Below are 24,046 nucleotides of genomic sequence, written 5' to 3'. Positions count from 1 at the left end.
TGAAACATGGAGGGATGGCCCAGGGAAGAGTCAATTCTCACTTCATGTTGGATCTGTTTCTTTGACTTGCTTTTCATCGCTTTTGTCATTATAATCATACATAATGGCCTGCCTCAGAGAACTTTGGGCTTCTCAGGTGGCGCTAGCGGTAAGGAACCTGCCTGCCAATGCAGGAGACGTAAGAGACACAGGTTTGATCCTTGAGTCGGGAAGATCCCCTGGAGAAGGGAATGGCTACTCACTCCAGTGTTCTTGCCTGGAGAAATCCAAGGACAGAGAAGCCTGGCGGGCTACAGTCCATAGGGTCGCAAAGAGTCAGACACGACTGAAGCAACTTAGCATGCACGCAGCACACAAAGAACCTTGCTTGAGGGTTAAAGTGCCATCGTTCAACTCACAGAAAGATAATGTGACCCTGCCCACCTGTGAACTGCGGCAAGAAAGAAGAGATCAACACATCCCCTCTCCAGGCTGGCCATTCCGGGAGATATCTGCAAGATTAATGGCCTTTTTATTTCATTTCTTCATCTCCTCTGACTCTGTGTTCTATGAGAGGACCTAGATTCAGACTCTGACAAGATGGTTCTATTGAGACAGCAGTGGTTAACTGGCCTGTCACTCAGCAAGCAGAGAGAGCTTGGACTCAGTAACAGAGATGCTCAGAAAAAGGAAGTGTATCCCGCTTCCTCAAGAAAAGAAAAGGCTACAATGGCACTTCAGAAATATCCTATACTAGGGCGTGGTGAGTCGTAGCCTGAGTGATGAGCGGTTATCTATAGAACAGGCTCACAGCCTCACATCAAACCTAGTCATGTTTCAACAAGTCTTGGCTGGGAAAGTCCTAGAGAAGACCAACAGAGACGTGCCCGGGGGGCTCCATGGGATCTTTCGCAGAACATGGACATTTGAAGATGGGATGGAATTTACAATATTCATATCTCCCTTTCACACATTTCGCTTGTAACTGTCTTTTCCAAGTGGTGTGCTTTGTTCTCCTCATTATTTAATACAGGGTACCAATGCCTAGCACATACTGTCATAGTGAAGACTGAATGGGATAATGTATGTAAGAGGCTTAGCACAGAGCCCAGCACACAACAGAAACTTCAGAAATGCTCACTAATCTGCTAACTTACAGACAGGGACAGGGAGGTTCCGGTCGGCACTAGCTGACTGCAGTGAGCACAGTCGATCCCAGGGGAGGGTCACCTGCACTGACAGGTCCTTAATCTAAAAGGCACGAGGTTCACGTTTGCATCGGGCTGGTCTTCCGTGGCAGCTGTTTGCTGCCTCTTTCTACTCAAAAGCACAAACATTTACAAAGCAGACAATCAAGAAAAACAGAACTAGGAGGTACAAACCAACCAGTGAGGGGATGAAGGGAGCAATGATCCCACCAACTCGGGAGAACATGGAGCAAGTTCCAAGCCCAACATTCCTGTAAGGTGTAAGAAAAAGCAAAAAACAAAAAAAAACCCAGTAAGTTCTAGGGAGACAATTTTAAGGCTCTAAGGGATAGCGGGCTTAGAATAACAAATCCCAAAATGGAAGTACAGGATACTATAAGCAATACTGCCCATTAGAACTTTCTATAATGCTAAAAATGTTCTGTAAGTTCCCTGTCCAACATGGAGGCCCCCAGACACACGCAGCTACTCAGTGCTCGACGTGAGTAAGAATGAGGAACTGCACTTTTAATTAATTTAAACTTACATAGCCACATGCAAGATTGGACAGTGCAGCTATAGAGGCTGGTGAAAAAATGAGCATGTGAATATTTCTTGTTAAATGTTCTCATGTTTTAGGTCTCCTATTAGTTCATATAGTCAAAGAAAAGCCAAGGCTTTGTGGTCTGAAAAGTCTGTCCATTCTTTTAAACTCAACTAATTAGCTACAGAAGGATCAGGCATATAAATAGGAACTGGCTGAACATATTTTCTCAGGAAACCAAGAACATTATCTTTTTGGGAGTGTGGGTATTAAGGAGGGGGGAGGAAATGAAAATGATAATAATTATAAGTAGTGTGATCATATAGCACCCTGCTATCCCAGCTGAACTGTTAACAAGTCCACTTTCACTCTAAAAAGTGTCCCAGTTTGGAACCAAATGGCCATCCTAGTTTTACAGGCAACAGCCAGAGAAAGCAGTTTCTGGGAATAACCAGGGAATGACAAGCCAATTGCGGATGATCTGATCTCTTACTGGGAAAAAGGCAGACAGAACCGTTAGGCTTCTTGCATGGATGAAGGAAACAGAAGGATCCATTTGGAATGATCCTCAAAAAAGACTGGGAAAATGCTAAATGGGGAACCAAGACCCAGCACACAGAGCCAGTTCTGCAAAGACTAAGCTGCATCTCTGCCCTTCAAATCAGGTTTGGTTTCTTGTTTTCAAACTTGTTTTATGAGGAGAAACTTGGAAAGAAATATGTTGAGGCTTTTCTTGGTTTGTTTTTGAATATGTTATTTTTGATATAAGCATGTCCTTCTCATTAAAAATTACTTTTAACATATAAATATAATATTCACTTATAACTGTAAAGGATTATCTCTTTTGAAATATGTATATTTTGTGCTAAAATACAGATTCTATGGTAACAGGGACCTTGTTCTCTGATCCACTGTGTGCCTGACACAGGAGGGAGGCGTACTGAGTCACTCAAGTGACTGAAATGAAAACAACATACGAGCGCTATCTGGGTGATGGGATACGCTTAGTGTAGAGTAATTCTCTCACAAGATGGACAGAGAATTCAGCCACAGATAAAGCAATATTTTCCTCAGCTAATAGGGCAAGACTGAGCCTCCACAGGCCCTGGTTCATGATTGCTTACTGTGTTGCTGCTGGCCCCCACCAGCTGTGCTCTAGAAGTGAGGACCACGCCTCTGTCAATGCAAAAATCTACAACCAAATACAGGAAATAGGAAGGAGAAGGGTGAGTGCAAGGCATACCTGATGACTGTGGGGTATAGCTCCGAGGTGTAGATATACACAATGTTGAAGGCCGCGCTGATGGTCAGCTTTCCCAGCAGGGACAAGGAATGGCTGTTCACCACTGCAAACACACCTGTGTCTGAGGAAGACAAGCGCCATACCTGTGAGGTCTTCAGTGGAGAAAAATCCCTCTGAATGACACACTTAATTCTGAAGGAGTAAGAGACATTCATGGTGATGTCAAGTAGCAAAGCGGTCGTATAATCGGACACACATGCAAAAAGTTTAGTCATCATAAACGGCACAAAAAAAATATTTCTCAGCATTTTGGCCAGCCCCAGGAAATCTTTCACAGTGGCTATCATGATGGGTGATTAAACCTGCACAACCTAAATGTCCATCGACAGATGAATGGATAAAGAAGATATATATGTGTGTGTGTTTATGTGTGTATATATTTATATATACGATGGGATATTACTTTGTCATCAAAAATGCCATTTGCAGCAATATGGGTAGACCTGGAGACGATCATACTAAGTCAGACAAAGACAAAGGCCATATGTTGTCACTTATATGTGGAACCTAAAATGCGACACAAACGAACATACCTACAAAACAGAACCAGACTCACATACAGAGAACAAACTTGTGGTTTCCAAGGATGCGGGTGGGGGAGGGGAGACTTGGGAGTCTGGGACTGTGTGTGTGCTCAGTCTCAGCTGCGTTAGGGATTAGCAGATGCAGACAATTATATAGAGGATGGATAAACAACAAGGTCCTACTCTACAGCTCAGGGAACTGTATTCAATATCCTGTGATAAACCATAATGGAAAAGAATGTGAAAAAGAACACATATGTATAACTGAGTCACTTTGCTATACAGCAGTAATGAACACAACATTGTAAATCAACTATATGTCAATTAGGCAAAAAAAAAAACAAAACAACCTGCACTCACTCCTTAACGACAGAGCTCCCTGAAAACGTCTGTACTGGAGTCAAGTAAGTGTCACAGAAGTCCTAAGTTCTACCTATCTACGGGTATTACCTGCCTCTCCTTTCTTCCCAACCTCATTCAACAAGCAGTGATGTAAAAGGCAGATCAGCATGAGAAGCCCTGATACATGAGAGGAGTAAATTCCCCCAAACTCCAATCTTCAGTTTGTATTCCTTGGCGTTCCACTGCAAAGATAAGGAATAATCCCACTAAACTATTACCAGAAGATATACATTAATGTTCCTTAAAGAACAAGATTCTAAATATGGAACTACTTTTCATCCTTCCTCCTCCCCAACTTCTTACTTGGATTACTAATCAATAATGATATTTGAGTTTCCTAATGTAACCTTTTTTTTAAACACACAGTGCAAAAACACAGTTTATGCCAGTTCGTTTCCCTATCTAAAATGCTATCAATTGTCCAGTGGTTCTTTCTTTTTATTAATACTATCTTCTCTGGGATCTTACAATGTAATTACTCCTCAAAAATATTTAACCTCTTCCCTTCAGCAACCCACTAACCTCCACCTTCAAAAGAACACATTTTTCCTTCTACAAAAATACCAAAAACTCTCATTGGCTCCATTGCACTTTTCCTCACTTCACAATCAAACATCTCCAATGAGTGACCCTCCCTTTCCTCAAATGCACCTGCCTTGTGACTCACTACAATGTGGCTTCCAATACCACCCTCTCCTGAAACTCCTATTCTTGAAGGTCAACAGCAATGTCCTGATCACCGAAGTAATTGCTTCTCATTCTCCTTGACATTTCTGTGTAATAGAACATGCCTGTCCCTTCCTTGGGACTGCATATGTGGTTCATCAAAACCACTCTTCCCTTAAATAACTCAAATGCAATATCCTCTCCTGCCCTTGACTTTCATGGCCCCTATTCCCCAATCCACACAACTGGCATGTTGCAGACACTCTCTTGTAGTTGCTTACTTTTCCATTTTGTCTGCCCCAAATATATTTTGACTTCTCTGAGGCTAAGGCTTTGTTTGTGTTTCCCTCATGGCACCTCCCATAGTCTGATGCACAGAGGTGCTCACTAAATATTTAATGAATGGATAAGTGTAAACACTATGACAGGGATTAATTTAAGTGAAGAGCATCTGTGTTCATGCTCTCTCAACATCTGAAGAGGGAGGCACATAATACACCCCATTCCAAAATACAAGTTTCACATTCCCAGCTTGACTATGAAATAAATCTTCATCTGCTTTAAAGATGGCGTTCTAAAGATGATGTTCTGAATGCAGTGGCCCAGCACTGCCAAACTCGACCATCTGGGGCCTGCTTCTCTTCTGCCAGGCTATTTGGAAGACTATGTCAGCGATTTTAAGTACTGAATATATTATTTCAAGCCATGAGGTGCTTGCTTCTGGAAAAAGAATCATGTTCAAGGTATAGGATTGGATTTTGATATCTAAAAAATTCAAGTAAACCAATAATGAGGGCAAATTAAATTCATCAGTGATTTTTCAGGAAACCGGGAAAGTCAGGAAGTGTCTTGAGTGGCACTGAAGCAACCAGAAATGTGCACATTTGCTTGATTGCAAATGATCTTTGGGACTGTTTTCAACCCACACAGGATGGCATCTTTCAGAACATCTTTAAAACAGGTTAGGGGACTGTCATCCTGAAAATTAAATTCAAATAATATGTCGCAGAGGGCGACATCTAAACACCCACAAGATCCCAAGCTGAAAGACGTCTCCCTGGCAAGGTTCAGGACACTTTTAGCCATGGTCCATCTGGGGAGCCCGGGTCCAGCCACATACCCACAGGTGCTCCCATCAGCCTGACACCTCGTCTGCTGCTTGAAACTTCCCCTCTATGTTCCTGCCAATGGAGTCTGCAGTGGCCACTTGAACGTGGGGAAGCTCACTTTCCCCAAAGTAGCCCATGTCAATTTGAGACAGCTCTGATTACTACAAAATGATTTCTTAGCCTTTTCCCTGTGGAGCTGCTCGGCTGTTGGTCATCGTGAGTCAATGATGAGGCAGGCTTTGCAGCCACTGGGCTGGTTCCCTGGATTTCTGACCTTGGTTCTTTATCCGAAAATGAAATCACATATTATTGGCTATTTATAAATGTTCAAAGTGACTGTTGAGAAAACAGAGTGTTTTAAAAGGAAAAATTAAGCTCAATTATCTTTGTGAGAGAAAAAACAGAGAATTTTCAAAACATTTATATCCTTCAAAGTAATGAACTTAAAAGGCTTTAAGTTAATTCCAATGACATAGCTACTAAGGATGTCATTTTCAGAACTAGTTATCTGAAGTTTTCTCAGAGTCCACTGGGGTCACCAGAATACGTATCTCAGTATATTACAGTCACATTGCGCTGACCCAAAGAGTACAAGTTCAACTTGATCACCCACTTCATTCACTGGATGATTACAGTAAATTTCTACTATTTGTGGATATGCTAAAAATCTATCAGAGAGCTCTAATGCTTCTGAAATTCACCCATGACCCTGCATGTATCAGAAGGTTGTAGTTTCTTCCTTTGTTGGTAATGAGTAATTCACTGTATGGATATAACACAATTTGTTTATCCATTCCTCAGCTGGGGTGCATTTGGGAACTATTATACACTAGGAACATTTTTACCAAAGTCCTTTCGTGGATCTATGCTTCTGCTTCCACTGGGTATATAGAAAGTCCTAAACATTCACTCTTATGCCAATACCATACTTACTGTTGTTGCTTTTTTTTTTTTTCTTTTTCTTGTTTTTAGGCCACACTCCGTGGTGTGTAGGATCTTAGCTCCCCAACCAGGGGTTGAACCCTGGCTACTGAAGAGAAAGCGCTAAATCTTAACCACTGGACCACCAGGGAATCCCCCATGTTGTCTTGATTAATACAAATTTGTAATAAGTTTCAAAATCAGGTAGGATAAAATCCTCCAACTTAATTTTTCTTGATTAAAAATTGTTTTGGATATAATTTGCATTTTCATAGAAATTTTAGTATTAACTTGTCAATATGTATCAACAAAAAGAAGCCTGATAAATATTTTACTGGGATTGTGCTGAAGATAAATTGATGTGGGGAGAACTTGACATCTTACATAGTATTTCCTGATCCTTGGGTATGGTAAACTCTTCGTTTATTTTATTATCACCATTACCACTTATTTAGCCTTCTTCAATTTCTCTCAATGTTTTATATTTTATAGTTTTATATAGGTTTTATACATATTTTTAAAATTCTATTCCTAGATATTTAATATTTTTATTTTTTCAAAATAGTATTGTTTTGTTTCAATTTTTTGTTTATTGCTGCTGCTGCTGCTGCTAAGTCACATCAGTCATGTCCGACTCTACGCGATCCCATAGACGGCAGCCCACCAGGCTCCCTCGACCCTGGGATTCTCCAGGCTAGAGTACTGGAGTGGGTTGCCAGTGCCTTCTCCGTGTTTATTGCTAATATACAGAAATAAAACTGCACCAAAGACTGCTAAATTCATTTATTTATTCTAATAGATTTTTTTTTTTAGTATTTTCTATGGAGACAATCATGTAGTCTTACGAATATAACAATTTTACTTCTTTGTTTTCCAATTTGGATCCCCCTAATTTCTTTTTAATTGCCTCACTGTATTCGCTAGCAATTTCCATAATTTCAGTAAAATGCTCCAAAGAAGTGGCAATCCTTGCCTTGTTCCCTGATCTTAGGGAACAACAATTTAGCTTTTCACCATTAAATGTGATGTTAGCTATAGGTTTTCTTTTATCAGGCTAAGTAGACTTCTTAGTTGCTGTGAGTTTTTTTCCCCTTGCATTTGCACCATACTATTGTCTTTTTATTCATTTTTAAAAATCTTTAATTGGAGGATAATTGCTTTACAATGCTGTGTTGGTTTCTATCTTATATCAACATAAATCAGCCATAGTACACATACGTCCCTTCCCTCCTGAACCTCTCTCCCAACCCCCATCCCACCCCATACCACCCTTCATCACAGAGCACCATGTTGAGCTCCCTGCCTCATATGGCAAATTTCCACTCCAGTATTCTTGCCTGGAGAATCCCCAAGGACAGTGGAACCTGGCAGGCTGCAGTCCATGGGGTGGCCAAGAGTCGGACGCGACTGAGCGACTGAGCACAGTGCAGCATCTGTTTCACACGTGGTAATGCGTGCATTTCCATGCTGGTCTGTCAGCTTGTGCCTCCTCCTTTCCCCACTGTGTCCACAAGTCTGTTCTCTGTTTGTGTCTCTACTGCTGCCCTCAAATACGTTCATTGGCACCATTTTTTCCAGATTCCATATATAAGCATTAATATATGATGTTTTTTTTCTGTTTTTGACTTACTTTATTCTGTATGACAGGATCTAGGTACAGCCGCCTCACTAGAGCTGACTCAAATTTGTCCCATCTTATGGCTTGGTAATATTCCATTGTGTATACGTACCACAACTTCTTTATCCATTCATTTGTTGATGGACATCTAAGTTGCTTTCATGTCCTGGCTATTGTAAATAGTGCTGTAGTGAACACTGGGGTACATGTGTCTTTTAGAATTGTGGTTTCCTCAGGGTATATGTCCAGCAGTGGGATTGCTGGGTCATATGGTAATTTTATTCCTAGTTTTTTTAAAGAAATCTCCATACTGTTCTCCATTGTGGGTATATCAATTAACATTCCCACAACTGTTCAAGAGGGTTTCCATTTGTCCACATCCTCTCCACTACTTATTGTTTATAGATTTTTTTGATGATGGCCATTTTGACCAGTGTGAGGTGGTACCTCATTGTAGTTCTGATTTGCATTTCTCTAATAATAAGTGATGCTGAGCATTTTTTTTCATGTATTTGTGAGCCATCTGTATGACTTCTTTGAAGAAATGTCTGTTTAGGTCTTCTGCCCATTTTTTGATGGGGTTGTTTGTTTTTCTGATATTAAGCTGCTTGAGCTGCTTGTATATTTTGGAGATTAATCCTTTGTCAGTTGCTTCATTTGCAATTATTTTTTTCCCATTCTGAGAGCTGTCTTTTCATCTTGTTTTATGGTTTCCTTTGTTGTGCAAAAGCTTTTATGTTTAAGTAGGTCCCATTTGTTTATTTTTGTGTTTATTTCCATATTGTAAAGAATGGGTGTTGAAGTCTCATAAGTGCTTTTCCTACTTGTATTGAAAGGATCATATGGTTTGTTTTTCCTTTTGGTCTTTTAATATGGTGAATAACACTGATTAGCTTTTGAATGTTAAGCCAACGTTGCATTTGTGGGATAAGTCCTGCTTGATCATAATGCATTACCCTTTTTATTTATTGCTGAATTGAATTTGCTAATATTTAGGTAATGATTCTTGTATCTATATTAATGAGAGATACTGACCTGTAGTTTTCTTAAGTCTTTGTTTGGTTTTAGTATCAGGGTAACTGCTGGCCTCACACACTGGGTTGGAAGAGTATTCTTTTTTTTTTATTTTCTGAAAGAATGTGTAGAATTATATTATCTCTTCCTTATGTGTTTCATAATTTATCAGTGTTTATAATTATGTTTTTCATAATTCCAGCCATCTGGGCCTGGAATTCTCTTTGTGGAAATGTTTTAAACTACCAATTAGATATCTTTACTGGATAAGGTGGCTATTCAGCTTACCTTTGTTTCTGTACAATTTGGTAGTTTGTATCTTTCAAGGAATTTATCCATTTTGCCTAAGTCGAACTTTTTGCCATAAAAATGTTTATGCCAATTTATGCCAAAAATATCTCCTTATACAAGCCTACAATTTCTATAGTGATGTCCCTCTTTCATTCCTGATATTGGTAATTTGTGTCCTCTTTCTTTTTCCTTTATTAGTTTCAGTTCAGTTCAGTTCAGTCACTCAGTCGTGTCCGACTCTTCGCGACCCCATGAATCGCAGCACGCCAGGCCTCCTTGTCCATCATCAACTCCCGAAGTCTGCCCAAAGCCATGTCCATTGTGTCAGTGATGCCATCCAACCATCTCATCCTCTGTCGTCCCCTTCTCTCCCTTCCCTCAATCTTTCCCAGCAACAGGGTCTTTAATGAGTCAGCTCTTTGCATCAGGTGGCCAAAGCACTGGAGTTTTCAGCTTCAACATCAGTCCTTCCAATGAACACCCAGGACTGATCTCCTTTAGGATGGACTGGTTGGATCTCCTTGCAGTCCAAGGGACTCTCATGAATCTTCTCCAACACCACAGTTCAAAAGCATCAATTCTACAGCACTCAGCTTTCTTTATAGTCCAACTCTCACATCCATACATGACCACTGGAAAAACCATAGCCTTGACTAGACGGACCTTTGTTGACAAAGTAATGTCTCTGCTTTTGAATATGCTGTCTAGGTTGGTCATAACTTTCCTTCCAAGGAGTAAGCGTCTTTTAATTTCATGGCTGCGATCACCATCTGCAGTGATTTTGGAGCCCCCCAAAATAAAGTCTGACACTGTTTCCACTGTTTCCCCATCTCTTTCCCATGAAGTGATGGGACCAGATGCCATGATCTTCGTTTTCTGAATGTTGAGCTTTAAGCCAACTTTTTCCACTCTCCTCTTTTACTTTCATCAAGAGGCTTTTTAGTTCTTCACTTTCTGCCATAAGGGTGGTGTCATCTGCATATCTGAGGTTATTGATATTTCTCCTGACAATCCTGATTCCAGCTTGTGCTTCCTCCAGCCCAGCGTTTCTCATGATGTACTCTGCATAGAAGTTAAATAAGCAGGGTGACAATATACAGCTGTGGCGTACTTCTTTTCCTATTTGGAACCAGTCTGTTGCTCCATGTCCAGTTCTAACTGTTGCTTCCTGACCTGCATACAGGTTTCTCAAGAGGCAGGTCAGGTGGTCTGGTATTTCCATCTCCTTCAGAATTTTCCACAGTTTATTGTGATCCACACAGTCAAAGGCTTTGGCATAGTCAATGAAGCAGAAAGAGATGTTTAGCTAGAGGTTTATTGATTTTATTGATCTCAAAAAAACAGCTTTCGGTTTCATTGGTTTTTCTCTATTATTCTCCTGTTTATATTTTTATTGATTTTTACTTTATTATTTCTTTTCTTTTGCTTTCTTTGTGTTTGTCTTTTTTTTTTTTTTTAATTTGCCTTCTATTTTCTTAAGGGAGATGCTTAGATAACTGATTTGAAAACTTCCTTTTAAAAAATTTATTATTTTTGGCTGTGCTGGGTCTTCGTTGCTGCATGTGTGCTTTCCCTAGTTGCAGTGAGCCGGGATAACTCTTGGTTGGAGCATGGGCTCTAGGCACGCCAGGCTAGTTAGCTGTGGCACACGGGCTTAGTATCCCGCGGCATGTGGGATCCTCTCGAACCAGGGATTGATCCCATGACTTCCACATTGGCAGGCAGATTCTTAACCACTGGACCATGAGGAAGTCCACTCTGATACATTTTTTAACTACACTAATTTCCCTCCAAACACTGCTTTACTGCATCCCACAAACCTGATACATTGTACTTTGTTTACTTTAAAATACTTTCTAATTTCCTTTGTGATTTCTTCTTTGACCCATGTTTTTTTTCGAAGAACGGTTTTTAAAATCCAGGATTTGAGGATTTCCTGATATCTTTCTACTAGTGACTTCTAGTTTAATTCCCCTTTGGTCAAAGAACTCATTTTTGTAAGAGATCCATCCTTTTAAATTTATTGAAACTTGTTTCATGGCCCAGAACATAGTCTCTCTTGGTACTTGTTCTGGGTGCACTTTCCAGACGGAACGCATATTCTGCCGTTTTAGGGATGTGTGTTTGATAAATGTCAATTAGTTCATGTTGGCTGTTTAAGTCTCCATATCCTAATTCTCTTGTCTACTTTTTTTATCAATCATTGAGTCATTATAAATATCCAATTTTAATGGTGAATCTGTCTATTTCTCCTCTCAGTTCTATCCATTTTGCTTCCTGAACTTTGATTCTGTTATCAGATGCACACACAATCAGAACTGTAATATCTTTCTGATGAACTGACCACTTTTTCATTAAGCATTATAGTTCTCATCAAATCTGGAAAGTAGTGGACCATAATTTTTGCAAGTATCTTTTTTTTTTTTTTTAAACTTTCCCCCTCTTAGGTTCCAACTGCATACATGTTGGGTTTGGTGTTGTCCTGTAACTTCTGTTTCATTCTGGAGTGTGTTTTGCTACGTCTTCCTCACTGATTTTTTAAAGAATTTAACTGTTTTGGTGCACTGGGTCTCCACTGCTATACTGGGGCTCTCGCTGGCTGCGGTGAGCAGGCTGCTCATTATGGCGGCTTCTCTTGCTGCAGAGCATGGGCTCTAGGCGTGTGGGCTCCGTAGCTGCAGCTCACGGGCTCAGCGGTTGTGGTGCACAGGCTTAGTTGTTCTGCAGCATGCGGGAACTTCCCAGACCAGGGATTGAACCTGTGCCCCTGCACTGGCAGGCAGACTCCTGACTGCTGGGCCACCAGGGAAGTCCCCTCCTCATTCATCTTTCCTTCTGTTTTTCATCTCAGTCACTGCTTTCATTTTCATATAATGTATGTTTCATCTCTAGATGTACCGTGTGCCTCTTCTTCTATCTTCTATTTCTCTGCCCATTATGATCATGCTTTCTTCTGTCTTTGTAAACATATGGCATATACTTATAATGGCGATTTCAAGGTTCCTGCCTCCTCATTCTATTATCTGTGTCATTTGTGGTTCTGTTTCTATTGACACTTCCCCTTGTTGTGGGAGATACTTTCCTGCTTATCTGCACACCTGCTAACACTGACTGGTGCCATAGGTTATGCCACTGGCTACACTGTTAAGTGCTAGATTAGGTCATATTCCTTTACATATTGATGCTCTTCTTCCTCGAATGCAGTTAAGTGACTTGGAATCACCTTACCTCTGAGTGTTTGAAGTGCTTTTAGAGCAGGCTCTGCTATAGCAGAATAGCCTATCATGTTGGGTTACTTTGGCCCAGGAAGTCCCGCCCAACGCTCCACATCTGGCTAGAGAACACACACCAGGCATGGCCCTACGTTCCAAGATTTGTTCTACTTGTTCCTTCTGTTCCAGCCCCAGAAGCTGCCTCAGATGCACGCCAGATCCGAAAGCAGCCAAGGGCTCAGAGATCTTCTGCAGATCTCTGGGGTTCTCCCTAATAGATCTTACTCCTCTCCGGGATTTTGCCCAGAAAATTCCAGCTATATTGGCCTTCCCAAGCTTTACTATCCATCTTCTCAATTCGGCTCCTGCTTGGCAGGCAGACTCTTTACTGTCTGAGCCACCAGGGAAGCCCTCAATCAAGGATAGCGATCAGGTAAAATGTATGACGACCAATCCGTGGACTAAATTAGTGGCTACTTGGTAACACTGCCCCCAGGGGGGAACATCTACTTAGAGGCCAACCAGGGTGCAAATAGGTACTGAACAGACACACAGGCTAAGGAACGCCAAGCAATCTATTTTCTAGCTTCCTGGCTGTCTCTCCTAGAGGCACACCTATGTCTGTGCCTCAGACACTGAGCACCACGATCATACGCAGATGCTAAAAAAGAGCTGGCAGGTAGAGGGCCACCTAAGTTGGCAGCAAGGAAAGAGTGAATGTATGCTTAATAAGGAAAAGTGAGGGCAAATGAGCAGAAAAGCAGTAAGAAAGTGAGTGGTCACCAGGCTCATGCACAAGATGTTAACGCAAGTCTTTGAATGGCCAGGTCTCTTTCTTCACATACATTTACTGGAACTTTCATAATAGGTAGCCTAAACCTCGGCCCTTTGGAAAAAACTGAGCCTTAAAAGAAAGCCATCAGAATATTTTAAAGAGTAAATATGAAAGGTTCAAAGAAAGTTTAAGGAACAAATATTTTTAGCTCAAAGTACATGACTGAAGAGACTTAGCAGCAGCAGCAGCAGAGAAGACTCAAGAATAACTTAGATGACTCCCTGCAAAGACAGAAAGGATTATGCAAAAAAGGGGTGACCATATGTTCACCATCTCTAGCAATGAATAAAACGAAAGGAAATGGGCTCAGTTGTAGTGGAAGAGGCTCATTCTAACACTGTAATGGCTATTAAAAATAGAGACAATTTGCTAAGGAACATTACGGAATGTGTTTCTCTGGAAATCTTCAAAAATAGACAACATCCACTTTTCTAAGTATGTCATAGGAATCCTATTCCCAGGGCGCATCTGTGGGTGTGTGAGACTCTGCTGTTACGTTTGTTACTCAGCGTCCACCAAGGGCATGATCCATGAGGGGCTCAGCTGCTGTCTTAGGACAGATAGGAAGTGAGCAGACAGTGATGACCAGTCTAGCCCAGAGACCACAAATCTGCATTCCCTTTGGCTCTGTGTAGAAAGGGCTGTGTGTGGAGTCCCACCATGTGGGTGACCTGGAATTCAGATATGTGGGAGAGAGGAAAGACATGAAGTGGCCAGGCTTGCCTAAGGTGTGACAGCTTACAGATGCATTTAGAGTAACGAGGAAAAGTTTCTCTCTATAAGAGACGACTACAGGTAGAAAACACCTGAATTTCCAGGTTGTCTATGAAAAACAGAATCTGTTGAACTGAACACTGCAATGGTTTGAAGCCCATCAGTGCGTCATTCCAGACAAACAGGACTGGGCACTTAGTTCTGCAAGCTCAAGGCAGGGCAACAGTGGAGAAGTTTCACCTTTCGCTAGCAGAAGCACAGGTGACAACTTTCTTAGAGGTGAGAGAAGTAGGCAAACGTATTGCATTCTCTAGTTTCCAGGATTCCATGGAAATCACTATAAGGCTGATCTAAATACTGAGTAAAATCCTAACTAGAACCAACAGTGCTCTGGTCTTAAGGCACAGAACCTCAGGCAGCAGCCAACAGCACAGCAGGTGTACCGGGGCTACAGAACTAGGGCATGTGGCCTTGGCGTCTTCGGTGACCCCTGAAGAGAAGCCATCACCAAAGCAGCACTTAATACATGACATGCTCTGACAGCAAAGGAATTCTCCAGCCGCATTTCTAGCAGTTATCAAAACTTTATGTTAGGGTGAGCCTGGATGGGAGGGGAGTTTGGGGAGAATGGATACATGTATATGTGTGGCTGAGTCCCTTTGTTGTCCACCTGAAACTATCACAACTTTGTTAGTTAGTTATACTCCAATATAATATAAAACGTTAAAAAAAAATAGAATTACTTTCAAGCAACAACCACACAAAAAAGTTTATTTTAGAGAGTTCTCTGGCAGTCCAGTGGTTAGGACTCAGAGCTTTCACTGTTGGCCCTTGTACATTAAGTCACTTTGGTCATGTCCGACTCTTTGCAACCCTATGGACTGTAGCCCTCCAGGCTCTTCTGTCCATAGGATTCTCCAGGAAAGAACACTGGAGTGGGATGCCATGCCCTTTCTCAGGGGATCTTCCCAACCCAGGGATCGAACCCATGTCTCCTGTAGCTCCTGAATTACAGGCAGATTCTTTACCACTGAACCACTGGGGAAGCCCAACCTGCTGGGCCTGAGTTCAATTCCTGGTTGGAGAACTAAGACCCTATAAGCTGCCCAGCTTAGCACCCCCTTAAAAGCATTTATGTTAAACCATTTCACAATGATCCTCACCTAAAGAACAAGCTCCATGATGAAGCCCTAACAAAATCCAAAAGCCTCTAAAACAGGGTTTTCATTGTACCCTATGCCCCAGAAGCAGAGAGTTCATTATGACCCATTTCTTATCTGTGAAAATCACTGCTAAAACCACAGTTCTCGATGCAATAGAGGGCATGCCTCAGGTGTGCTACTGCAAAAAGGAAATTGAGAAACAGCATTATCTATAGAATTTCTACAGAAGGGCAGAAATCATGTTAGAAATGAATGCCAAAGGGACTTTTCTTTAAAGCTGTGTTTACATAGCAACACGACAAATATAAAACTAGCAACATTTCCTAAGGATGTTTTATTCACACTTTACAAAAGACTGAGAGAAGGTCAATCATCACCAATATTATTCTTATTCTGCTCTTGCTATTATCAGGGTGCCTTGGAAGTACTGATGGAGACGCTGAGGGGTGCCAAAACCACCGTGGAGGACCAATGCCTCTCATCTCCAGTCTCGTGATTGGCTGGACCGAGGAGGGCAATCTGCAGCCTTGGACAGAGTTTCCTTCTGTGCAGAACTAAATGGCCCTCATCATCATCAAATAAACAACTCTAACAACACCAGTACTGCAGTCCAGACACCCCAGATGGTAGCTTAATCGCCTGAAAGAATTAATAGTGCACCTCTAAGCACATTATTCACCCAGAGAATAGTTTAGGCAATGGAAAGAATCTGGCCCATTATACCCTACACTATTGCTAAATAATATGCAATCACAGAAATGAAGCATGGCATATGGTAATCTCTCCACTATATTGAGATTCATTGTAATAAAAGTGCTGTTCAAAACCCCCATGTAGAAATTGAAAAGGCATACCTTTCTTTTCTGGAAGAAAGATGACAATAAGACAAGCCAGTCCTCCGAGGCACAGAAATGCTGCCAATGTCCGCTTCCGACCAAACCTAAACAAAACAAAGAAGTTCATGTCTCTCGAGAGAAACTTACACATTCATTTCCTCCATCCCCCAACCTTCCTTTTTAAATGTCCCCACTTTTATTACATGTTCATCTTTTCTTAAGGAGTGGATAGCAAATGTGACTGACTAAGACATGACTTAAGCAACCATCACAAAGCAAAGGAAAACCACCTGGATGGCAGGATTAAATGATGTGTGTGGGACAAGAACAGAGAATCATCCCACCTACTTTTGTGAGTGCTTACTACGTTCTAGGCACTATCGGAAATGCTAATGCTAATAATCAGTCTTTAAGACATGGGCTTAAAGGTTCTCCATCTTCTAGAAAAGAAAACTGAAACAGGGAGAATTTTAGCTCATTTATTCATTTTCTGGTTATTTGTATCTTAAGCAGTTAAAATTTTATACACCTCTTTTTCTCTTAAAAAGACAAACAGAAGGAAATTTCTTGTTAGTGTATCAGAATTAAGTGAAATTCATTGCACACTTTCTTGGGAGAAATAATTTTCAAATAAGAGCTCTAGACTTGAAAGAAAGATATGAACATTCATAAGCCTTCCTTTACTAGGCAATGTGCGAGGTCCTCTGCAAGGAGCTTCAATGTCACTTGGTACTTTTATGATAATTTTTCCAGGGGACTTTCATAATCCCTGGTTTAAGGATAAACACATCGAAGAACATAACTTCTCAAAGTCATTAAATTAACACGTGGCTAAGACAGGTCTGCCTGACCCCAATGTGGTGCTCCTTCCCTCTGCTTCAGGTTTTAATCCTGACTCCAGTGGTGGTGGCTGGGGGACAGGGAAGCATGCTAGTCTCCAGGTTACTGTGCTTAATTCAACAGTCAGCATCCAATGTCTTTCAAATGATAGGCATCATTCAAGGCAGGCATTAGGGATTCAAAGACACACAGAACACTCCATGGACTATGTCCTCATGACACTTTACATGGCTGTCAGAGTGGGGCACCACTCTACAACAGGAAGAACACCCGAGGGGTGTCTGGAACAGATTTCTGAATACGTTCCCTGACTCAGCCCTTGGACCATGAGTACACTCAGTTGTGAAGAGAGGGGTCAGCAGAGGCAATTGGGACCAGTCCCCAGAGAAAAGCCCTTCAACTGAATGGAATCTAAAACTGCCCTTTAAAATAAGCTGACCTCAACACCCACAAGGACAGCATCCAGTACATGTTAAAGGAATGATGTTTTTTTTAAATAAAAATGATGACTTCTAGAAAATGAGAAATGGTATAAGCCAATTGATTTCTAGCTCACAATTTCCAACTGCCCTGGTCAGGGGTTTAGTAATAGAAGGAATCTGAGAAAGCCAAGGAATGAGTGCTCTATAAAAGAACTTTTAAAAAATATTTCAAAACTGTGCTCACTGACTATGACTGGCAAAATCAGGATCTATTCTTCCCATCAACAAAGTCCAGTGGGACTTAAAAGGAAAGAAAAGTCTTTCTCATTCCTCCAGTTCTTTGTCTTATGTGAGAGCTTCTAAATGACTGTGAGTGGGTCATGAAATTCTGATTGGGTCAGGGAGTTCTATGTATGTAGAGCTGATATTCCCATGTGTTGAGATGAACAAATTACAAACAGCCTGCTCAAAAACAGTCAGGTGGTAAGGTCTTTTAATATTGGATTAAAAATCTATGAAGACCTAAATAGACATTTCTCCAAAGAAGACGTGTGGATGGCCAATCAGCATAGGAAAAAATGCTCAACATTGTTAATTATTAGAGAAATGCAAATAAAAACTACAAGATATCACCTCCCACCAGCCAGAATGTTCATCATTCAAACTCAACAAACAATAAATGCTGGAGAGGATGTGGAAAAAAGGGAACCCTCCACACTACTGGTGGGAATGTAAATTGGTATAGCTGCTATGGAGAACAATATAGAAGTTCCTTAAAAAGGTAAAAATAGAGATACCATATGATCCAGCAATCCCACTCCTGGGCATAAATCCGGAGAAAAACAGAAAAGATACCCTGCACTCCAATGTTCACAGAAGCACCATTTACAGTAGGTAAGACATGGAAGGAACCTAAATGTCCATCAACAGATGAACGGATAAAGATGTGATACATAAATAAAATGGAATGCTACTCGGGCATAAAAAAGAGCATAATAATGCAACATGGATGAACCTAGAGATTATCATACTAAGTGAAGTAAAGCCGCTTAGAGAAAGACAAACATCATGATATCACTGATCTGTGCAATCTAAAATATGACACAAATGAGCTTATTTATAAAACATGAACCTAGATATTATCATACGAAGTGAAGCCAGTTACTTAGAGAAAGACATATCTGTTATTAACATATTAACATATCTGTTATCTGCTATTACTTACATGTGGAATTTAAAATATGGCACACATGAACTTATCCACGAAACACAGACATAGAGGACAAGCTTCTGGTCACCAAAGGGGAAGGGCGGGGAGAGATAAATTACAGGAGTCTGAGACTGGCAGACACAAACTGCTATATATAAAATAGATCAACAGCAAGGCCCTAGAGAGGGTAACGGGCACGAAGGCTAGGGGTCTCCAAATGGAGGGAACAGGCTGCAAGAGTCAGACGTGTCTCTCTTAAGTGGCAGGAGGAAACAAACTCCAAGTCTCAGATTTTTTTCCCTTCTCTATACAAAATTAAAAGGAGGCTTCTCTTAGAACTCTGTGTTGCCGTGATGACACCTGGTTCCACCTGAACTTAACTTTTCCCAAACCTTGAGCTAACCTCTGCATTTTTCTATGGAAATGTTTTTCTTAAGCTATGTTAATGAACTACGTACTTACCCCTAGACTCTGTCTTTCTTCAAGTCAATTCTGTTTAAGACACAGAACCCATACGGGCTCAACAAACCAGTATGTTTTACTCATACAATTATTCTCTTAATCTATGTTAATGAAACTATATATTTGCATGGAAACCTGCCTTTCTTCAAGATTCATATCAATCATTTTACGGCACGGGATGATTTACCTTGACGCAGTCAATAAGCAGAAGTAGACGTTTTTCTGGAACTCTCGCTTTTTCGATGATCCAGCGGATGTTGGCAATTTGATCTCTGGTTCCTCTCCCTTTTCTAAATCCAGTTTGAAGTTCATGGTTCATATACTGCTGAAGCCTGGCTTGGAGAATTTTAAGCATTACTTTGCTAGAGTGTGAGATGAGCGCAATTGTGCAGTAGTTTAAACATTCTTTGGCATTGCCCTTCTTTGGAATTGGGATGAAACTGACCTTTTGCAATCCTGTGGCCACTGTTGAGTTTTCCAAATTTGCTGGCATATTGAGTACAGCACTTTCACAGCATCATCTTTTAGGATTTGAAATAGCTCAACTGGAATTCCATCACCTCCACTAGCTTTGTTCATAGTGATGCTTCCTAAGGCCCACTTGACTTCGCATTCCAGGATGTCTGGCTCTAGGTGAGTGATCATGCCATCGTGGTTATCTGGGTCATGAACATCTTTTTTGTATAGTTCTTCTGGGTATTGTTGCCACCTCTTCTTAATATCTTCTGCCTCTGTTAGGTCCATACCATTTCTGTCTTTTTTTGTGCCCATATTTGCATGAAATGTTCCCTTGGTATCTCTAATTTTCTTGAGGAGATCTCTAGTCTTTCCTATTCTATTGTTTTTCTCTATTTCTTTGCACTGATCACTGAGGAAAGCTTTCTTATCTTTCCTTGCTATTTTTTGGAATTCTGTGTTCAAATGGGTATATCTTTCCTTTTCTCTTTTGCCTTTAGCTTCTCTTCTTTACTCAGCTATTTGTAAGGCCTCCTCTGACAACCATTTTGCCTTTTTGCATTTCTTTTTCTTGGGGATGGTCTTGATCACTGCCTCTTCTACAATGTCACAAACCTCCGTCCATAGTTCTTTAGGCACTCTATCAGATCTAATCCCTTGAATCTACTTGTCACTTGCACTGTATAATCATAAGGGATTTGATTTAGGTCTTACCTGAATGGTCTGGTGGTTTTCCCTACTCTATTCAATTTAAGTCTGAATTTTGCAATAAGGAGTTCCTCATCCTTATGATCCTTACCACCCTTATGATCTTTAGCACCCAGTCTTGTTTTTGCTGACTGTATAGAGCTTCTCCATCTTTGGCTTCAAAGAATATACTCAATCTGATTTTGGTGTCGATCATCTGGTGATGTCCATGTGTAGAGTCTTCTCTTGTGTTGTTGGAAGAGGGTGTTTGCTATGACCAGTGCATTCTCTTGGCAAAACTCTGTTAGCCTTTGACCTGCTTCGTTTTGTACTCCAAGGCCAAATTTGCCTGGAGTGTTTCCTGACTTCTTTCTGTACTCTGGGTGTTTCTTGACTTCCTATTTTTGCATTCCAGTCCCCTATAATGAAAAGAACATCTTTTGGGGGTGTTAGTTCTAAAAGGTCTTGTAGGTCTTCATAGAACCATTGAACTTCAGCTTCTTCAACATTACTGGTTGGGGCATAGACTTGGATTACTGTGATGTTGAATGGTTTGCCTTGGAAACAAACAGAGATCATTCTGTCATTTTTGAGATTGCATCCAAGTACTGCATTTTGGACTCTTTAGTTGAATATGATGGCTACCCCATTTTTTCCAAGGGATTCTTGCTCACAGTAGTAGATAAAACGGTCATCTGAGCTAAATTCCCCCATTCCAGTCCATTTTAGTTCACCAATTCCTAAAATGTTGATGTCCACTCTTGCCATCTCCTGTTTGATTCACTTCCAATTTGCCTTGATTTATGGACCTAACATTCCAGGTTCCTATGCGATACTGCTCTTTACAGTATCGGACTTTACTTCTATCACCAGTCACATCCACAGCTGGGTGTTGTTTTTGTTTTGGCTCTGTCTCTTCATTTTTTCTGGAGTTATTTCTCCACTGATCTCCAGTAGCATACTGGGCATCTACCAACCTGAGGAGTTCATCTTTCAGTGTTTCAGAAAAACATCTACTTCTGCTTTATTGACTACGACAAAGCCTTTGACTATGTTGATCACAGCAAACTGTGGAAAATTCTTAAAGATGTGGGAACACCAGACCACCTGATCTGCCTTCTGAGAAACCTGTATGCAGGTTGAGAAGCAACAGTTAGAACTGGACATGGAACAGACTGGTTCCAAACCGGGAAGGAGTACGTCAAGGCTGTATATTGTCACTCTGTTTATTTAACTTATATGCAGAGTACCTCACGCTAAACATCAGGCTAGATGAAGTACAAGCTGGAATCAAGATTGCAGGGAGAAATATCAATAATCCCAGATATGCAGATGGCCCCACTTTATGGCAGAAAGCGAAGAAGAACTAAAGAGCCTCTTGATGAGAGTGAAAGAGGAGAGTGAAAATGCTGGCTTAAAACTCAACATTCCAAAAACTAAGAGCATGGCATCTGGTCCCATCACTTCATGGCAAATAGATGGGGAAACAGTGGAAACAGTGACAGACTTTATTTTTTTGGGCTCCAAAACCACTGCATGGTGACTGCACCCATGAAATTAAAAGACGCTTGCTCCTTGGAAGAAAAGTTATAACCAACCTAGGCAGCATATTAAAAAGCAGAGACATTACTTTGCCAACAAAGGTCCATCTAGTCAAAGATATAGTTTTTCCCATTGTCATGTATGGATGTGAGAGTTGGACTATAAAGAAAGCTGAGTGCCCAAGAATTGATGCTTTTGAACTGTGGTGTTGGAGAAGACTCTTGAGAGTCCCTTGGACTGTAAGGAGATCAAACCAATCAATCCTAAAGGAAATTAGTCCTGAATATTCATTGGAAGGACTGATGCTGAAGTGGAAACTCCAATACTTTGACCACCTGATGCGAAGAACTGACTCACTGGAAAAGCCCCTGATGCTGGGCAAGACTGAAGGCAGGAGAAGGGGACGACAGAGGATAAGATGGTTGGATGGCATCACCAACTCGATGGACCTGAGTGTGAGTAAGCTCTGGGAATTGGCGATGGACAGGGAAGCCTGGCATACTGCATGCAGTCCACGGGGTTGCAAAGAGTCAGACACAACTGAGGGACTGAAATAAACTGACTCACCCTGTGGCAATGTTATCTCAAAATGCATGTTATGGGTGAGGGACCTGGTGCCACTCTGAGTTTTGAGACATTTCCTTTCTCTAATTAGCAGCCTGCTGCTGCTGCTAAGTCACTTCAGTCGTGTCCGACTCTGTGCGACCCCATAGATGGCAGCCCACCAGGCTCCTCTGTCCCTGGGATTCTCCAGGCAAGAATACTGGAGTGGGTTGCCATTTCCTTCTCCAATGCATGAAAGTGAAAAGTGAAAGTGAAATCGCTCAGTCGTGTCCAACTCTTAGCGACCCCATGGACTACAGCCCACCAGGCTCCTCCGTCCATGGGATTTTCCAGGCAAGAGTACTGGAGTGGAGTGCCATTGCCTTCTCCGTAGCAGCCTGCTGATAGGTATATAACATATACCAACCATAGGCTAGCAGGTGAGGCACTCTTTCTGCCCCCTTCTGATGTCTACGTCAGAAGCTTTGTCTTATCTCTTTTATAATTTAATAAAACTTTATCACACAAAAGCTCTGAGTGATCAAGCCTTGTCACTGGCCCCAGATTGAATTCCTCTCCTCCAGAGGCCAAGAATCCTGGTGTCTTCCATGGCTCAGCAACAACCTTTCACTACTGTATGGCACATGGAACTATATTCAATATCTTGTAATAAACTATAATGAAAAGTGTTATGAAAAAGAATATATATATATATATATATATATGTATAACTGAGTGGCTTTGCTATACACCAAAAACTAACACAACACTGTAAATCAACTATATTTCAATTAAAAAAAAAAATCTACAGAATGACTCATAAGCTTGAAACCCAAGGAATAATGCACTAAAAAATGAATTCTCACTGTGTTTGGTCTGAAAAGAATTCTGATCACCATGGAATACTTAGCAGATACTGCATATGGACAAAGACAATAATATTTGGGTGTTTATGCATGTTAGTGTATGTGTCCTCTACACAGTACATTTCATGTCCACTCATACTCACCATCTTTGGTTAATCAAGTAGATGCAGACAGGGTAAGACGGAATCTCTATGAGGCCAGACAGGGCCAAGTTGGCATAAATGCTTCCCCCTAGATCACCTGCACTCAGAGTGAGGCCATAATACACCAGGCTGCACACGAACCTGCGATTGGGGGTGAAAGACAAGACAGACAATGGAAAGTCTGTAAGAATTTGTCAGAAAAGATTACAATACTGGTTCAAGTAATGCCTTCTGTCTCAAAGAGTAAGTTTGGCTCCCTCACTAGGCTTTCTATCCTAGTAGAATTTCTATACTAGGACAAAATTAAAAAAATAAAGGGGCCTTGGCAATGATGTGAGCAACATCTAGATGCTCTATAAAGCAAACGAGTCGCCAGGTCCTGAGAGAGATGTCGTTAGTGCCCTCATTACACACTTCTGCATTTATTAGAAGACAACGACTCTATTTTAAATTTATTTAATTCAACTATTTATAAACACTTGCCCTAAGCAGTCATTGTAATATTATGAAAATGACTCTAGAAAAGAACTCCTAGGGAGCAAGCCAACAGGGGATGG

The 24,046-nt window shown here is 41.1% G+C and overlaps 1 protein-coding gene across 3 annotated transcripts in view; it reads right to left on the bottom strand.

Annotated features, from left to right (window-relative positions):
• Positions 1-24,046, bottom strand: part of SLC22A15 (solute carrier family 22 member 15) — a 99,562-nt gene that overhangs the window by 5,282 nt on the left and 70,234 nt on the right. For 2 of the 3 annotated variants that reach the window (XM_005677825.3, XM_013962511.2), the window contains exons 7-10: positions 23,490-23,630; positions 16,337-16,422; positions 2,954-3,074; positions 1,366-1,438 (exon numbers count right to left, since the gene is read on the bottom strand). In XM_005677825.3, coding sequence (XP_005677882.2) covers positions 1,366-1,438; positions 2,954-3,074; positions 16,337-16,422; positions 23,490-23,630 — 421 coding nt within the window. Of the gene's footprint in view, positions 1-1,361; positions 1,439-2,953; positions 3,075-16,336; positions 16,423-23,489; positions 23,631-24,046 lie in introns of all 3 variants that reach the window. The other variant, XM_018045954.1, reaches the window with a different exon arrangement.

This window comes from Capra hircus, chromosome 3, assembly GCF_001704415.2.
Source record: "Capra hircus breed San Clemente chromosome 3, ASM170441v1, whole genome shotgun sequence".
Lineage (NCBI taxonomy): Eukaryota > Metazoa > Chordata > Mammalia > Artiodactyla > Bovidae > Capra > Capra hircus.
This window is presented reverse-complemented; position numbering and strand designations above follow the sequence as displayed.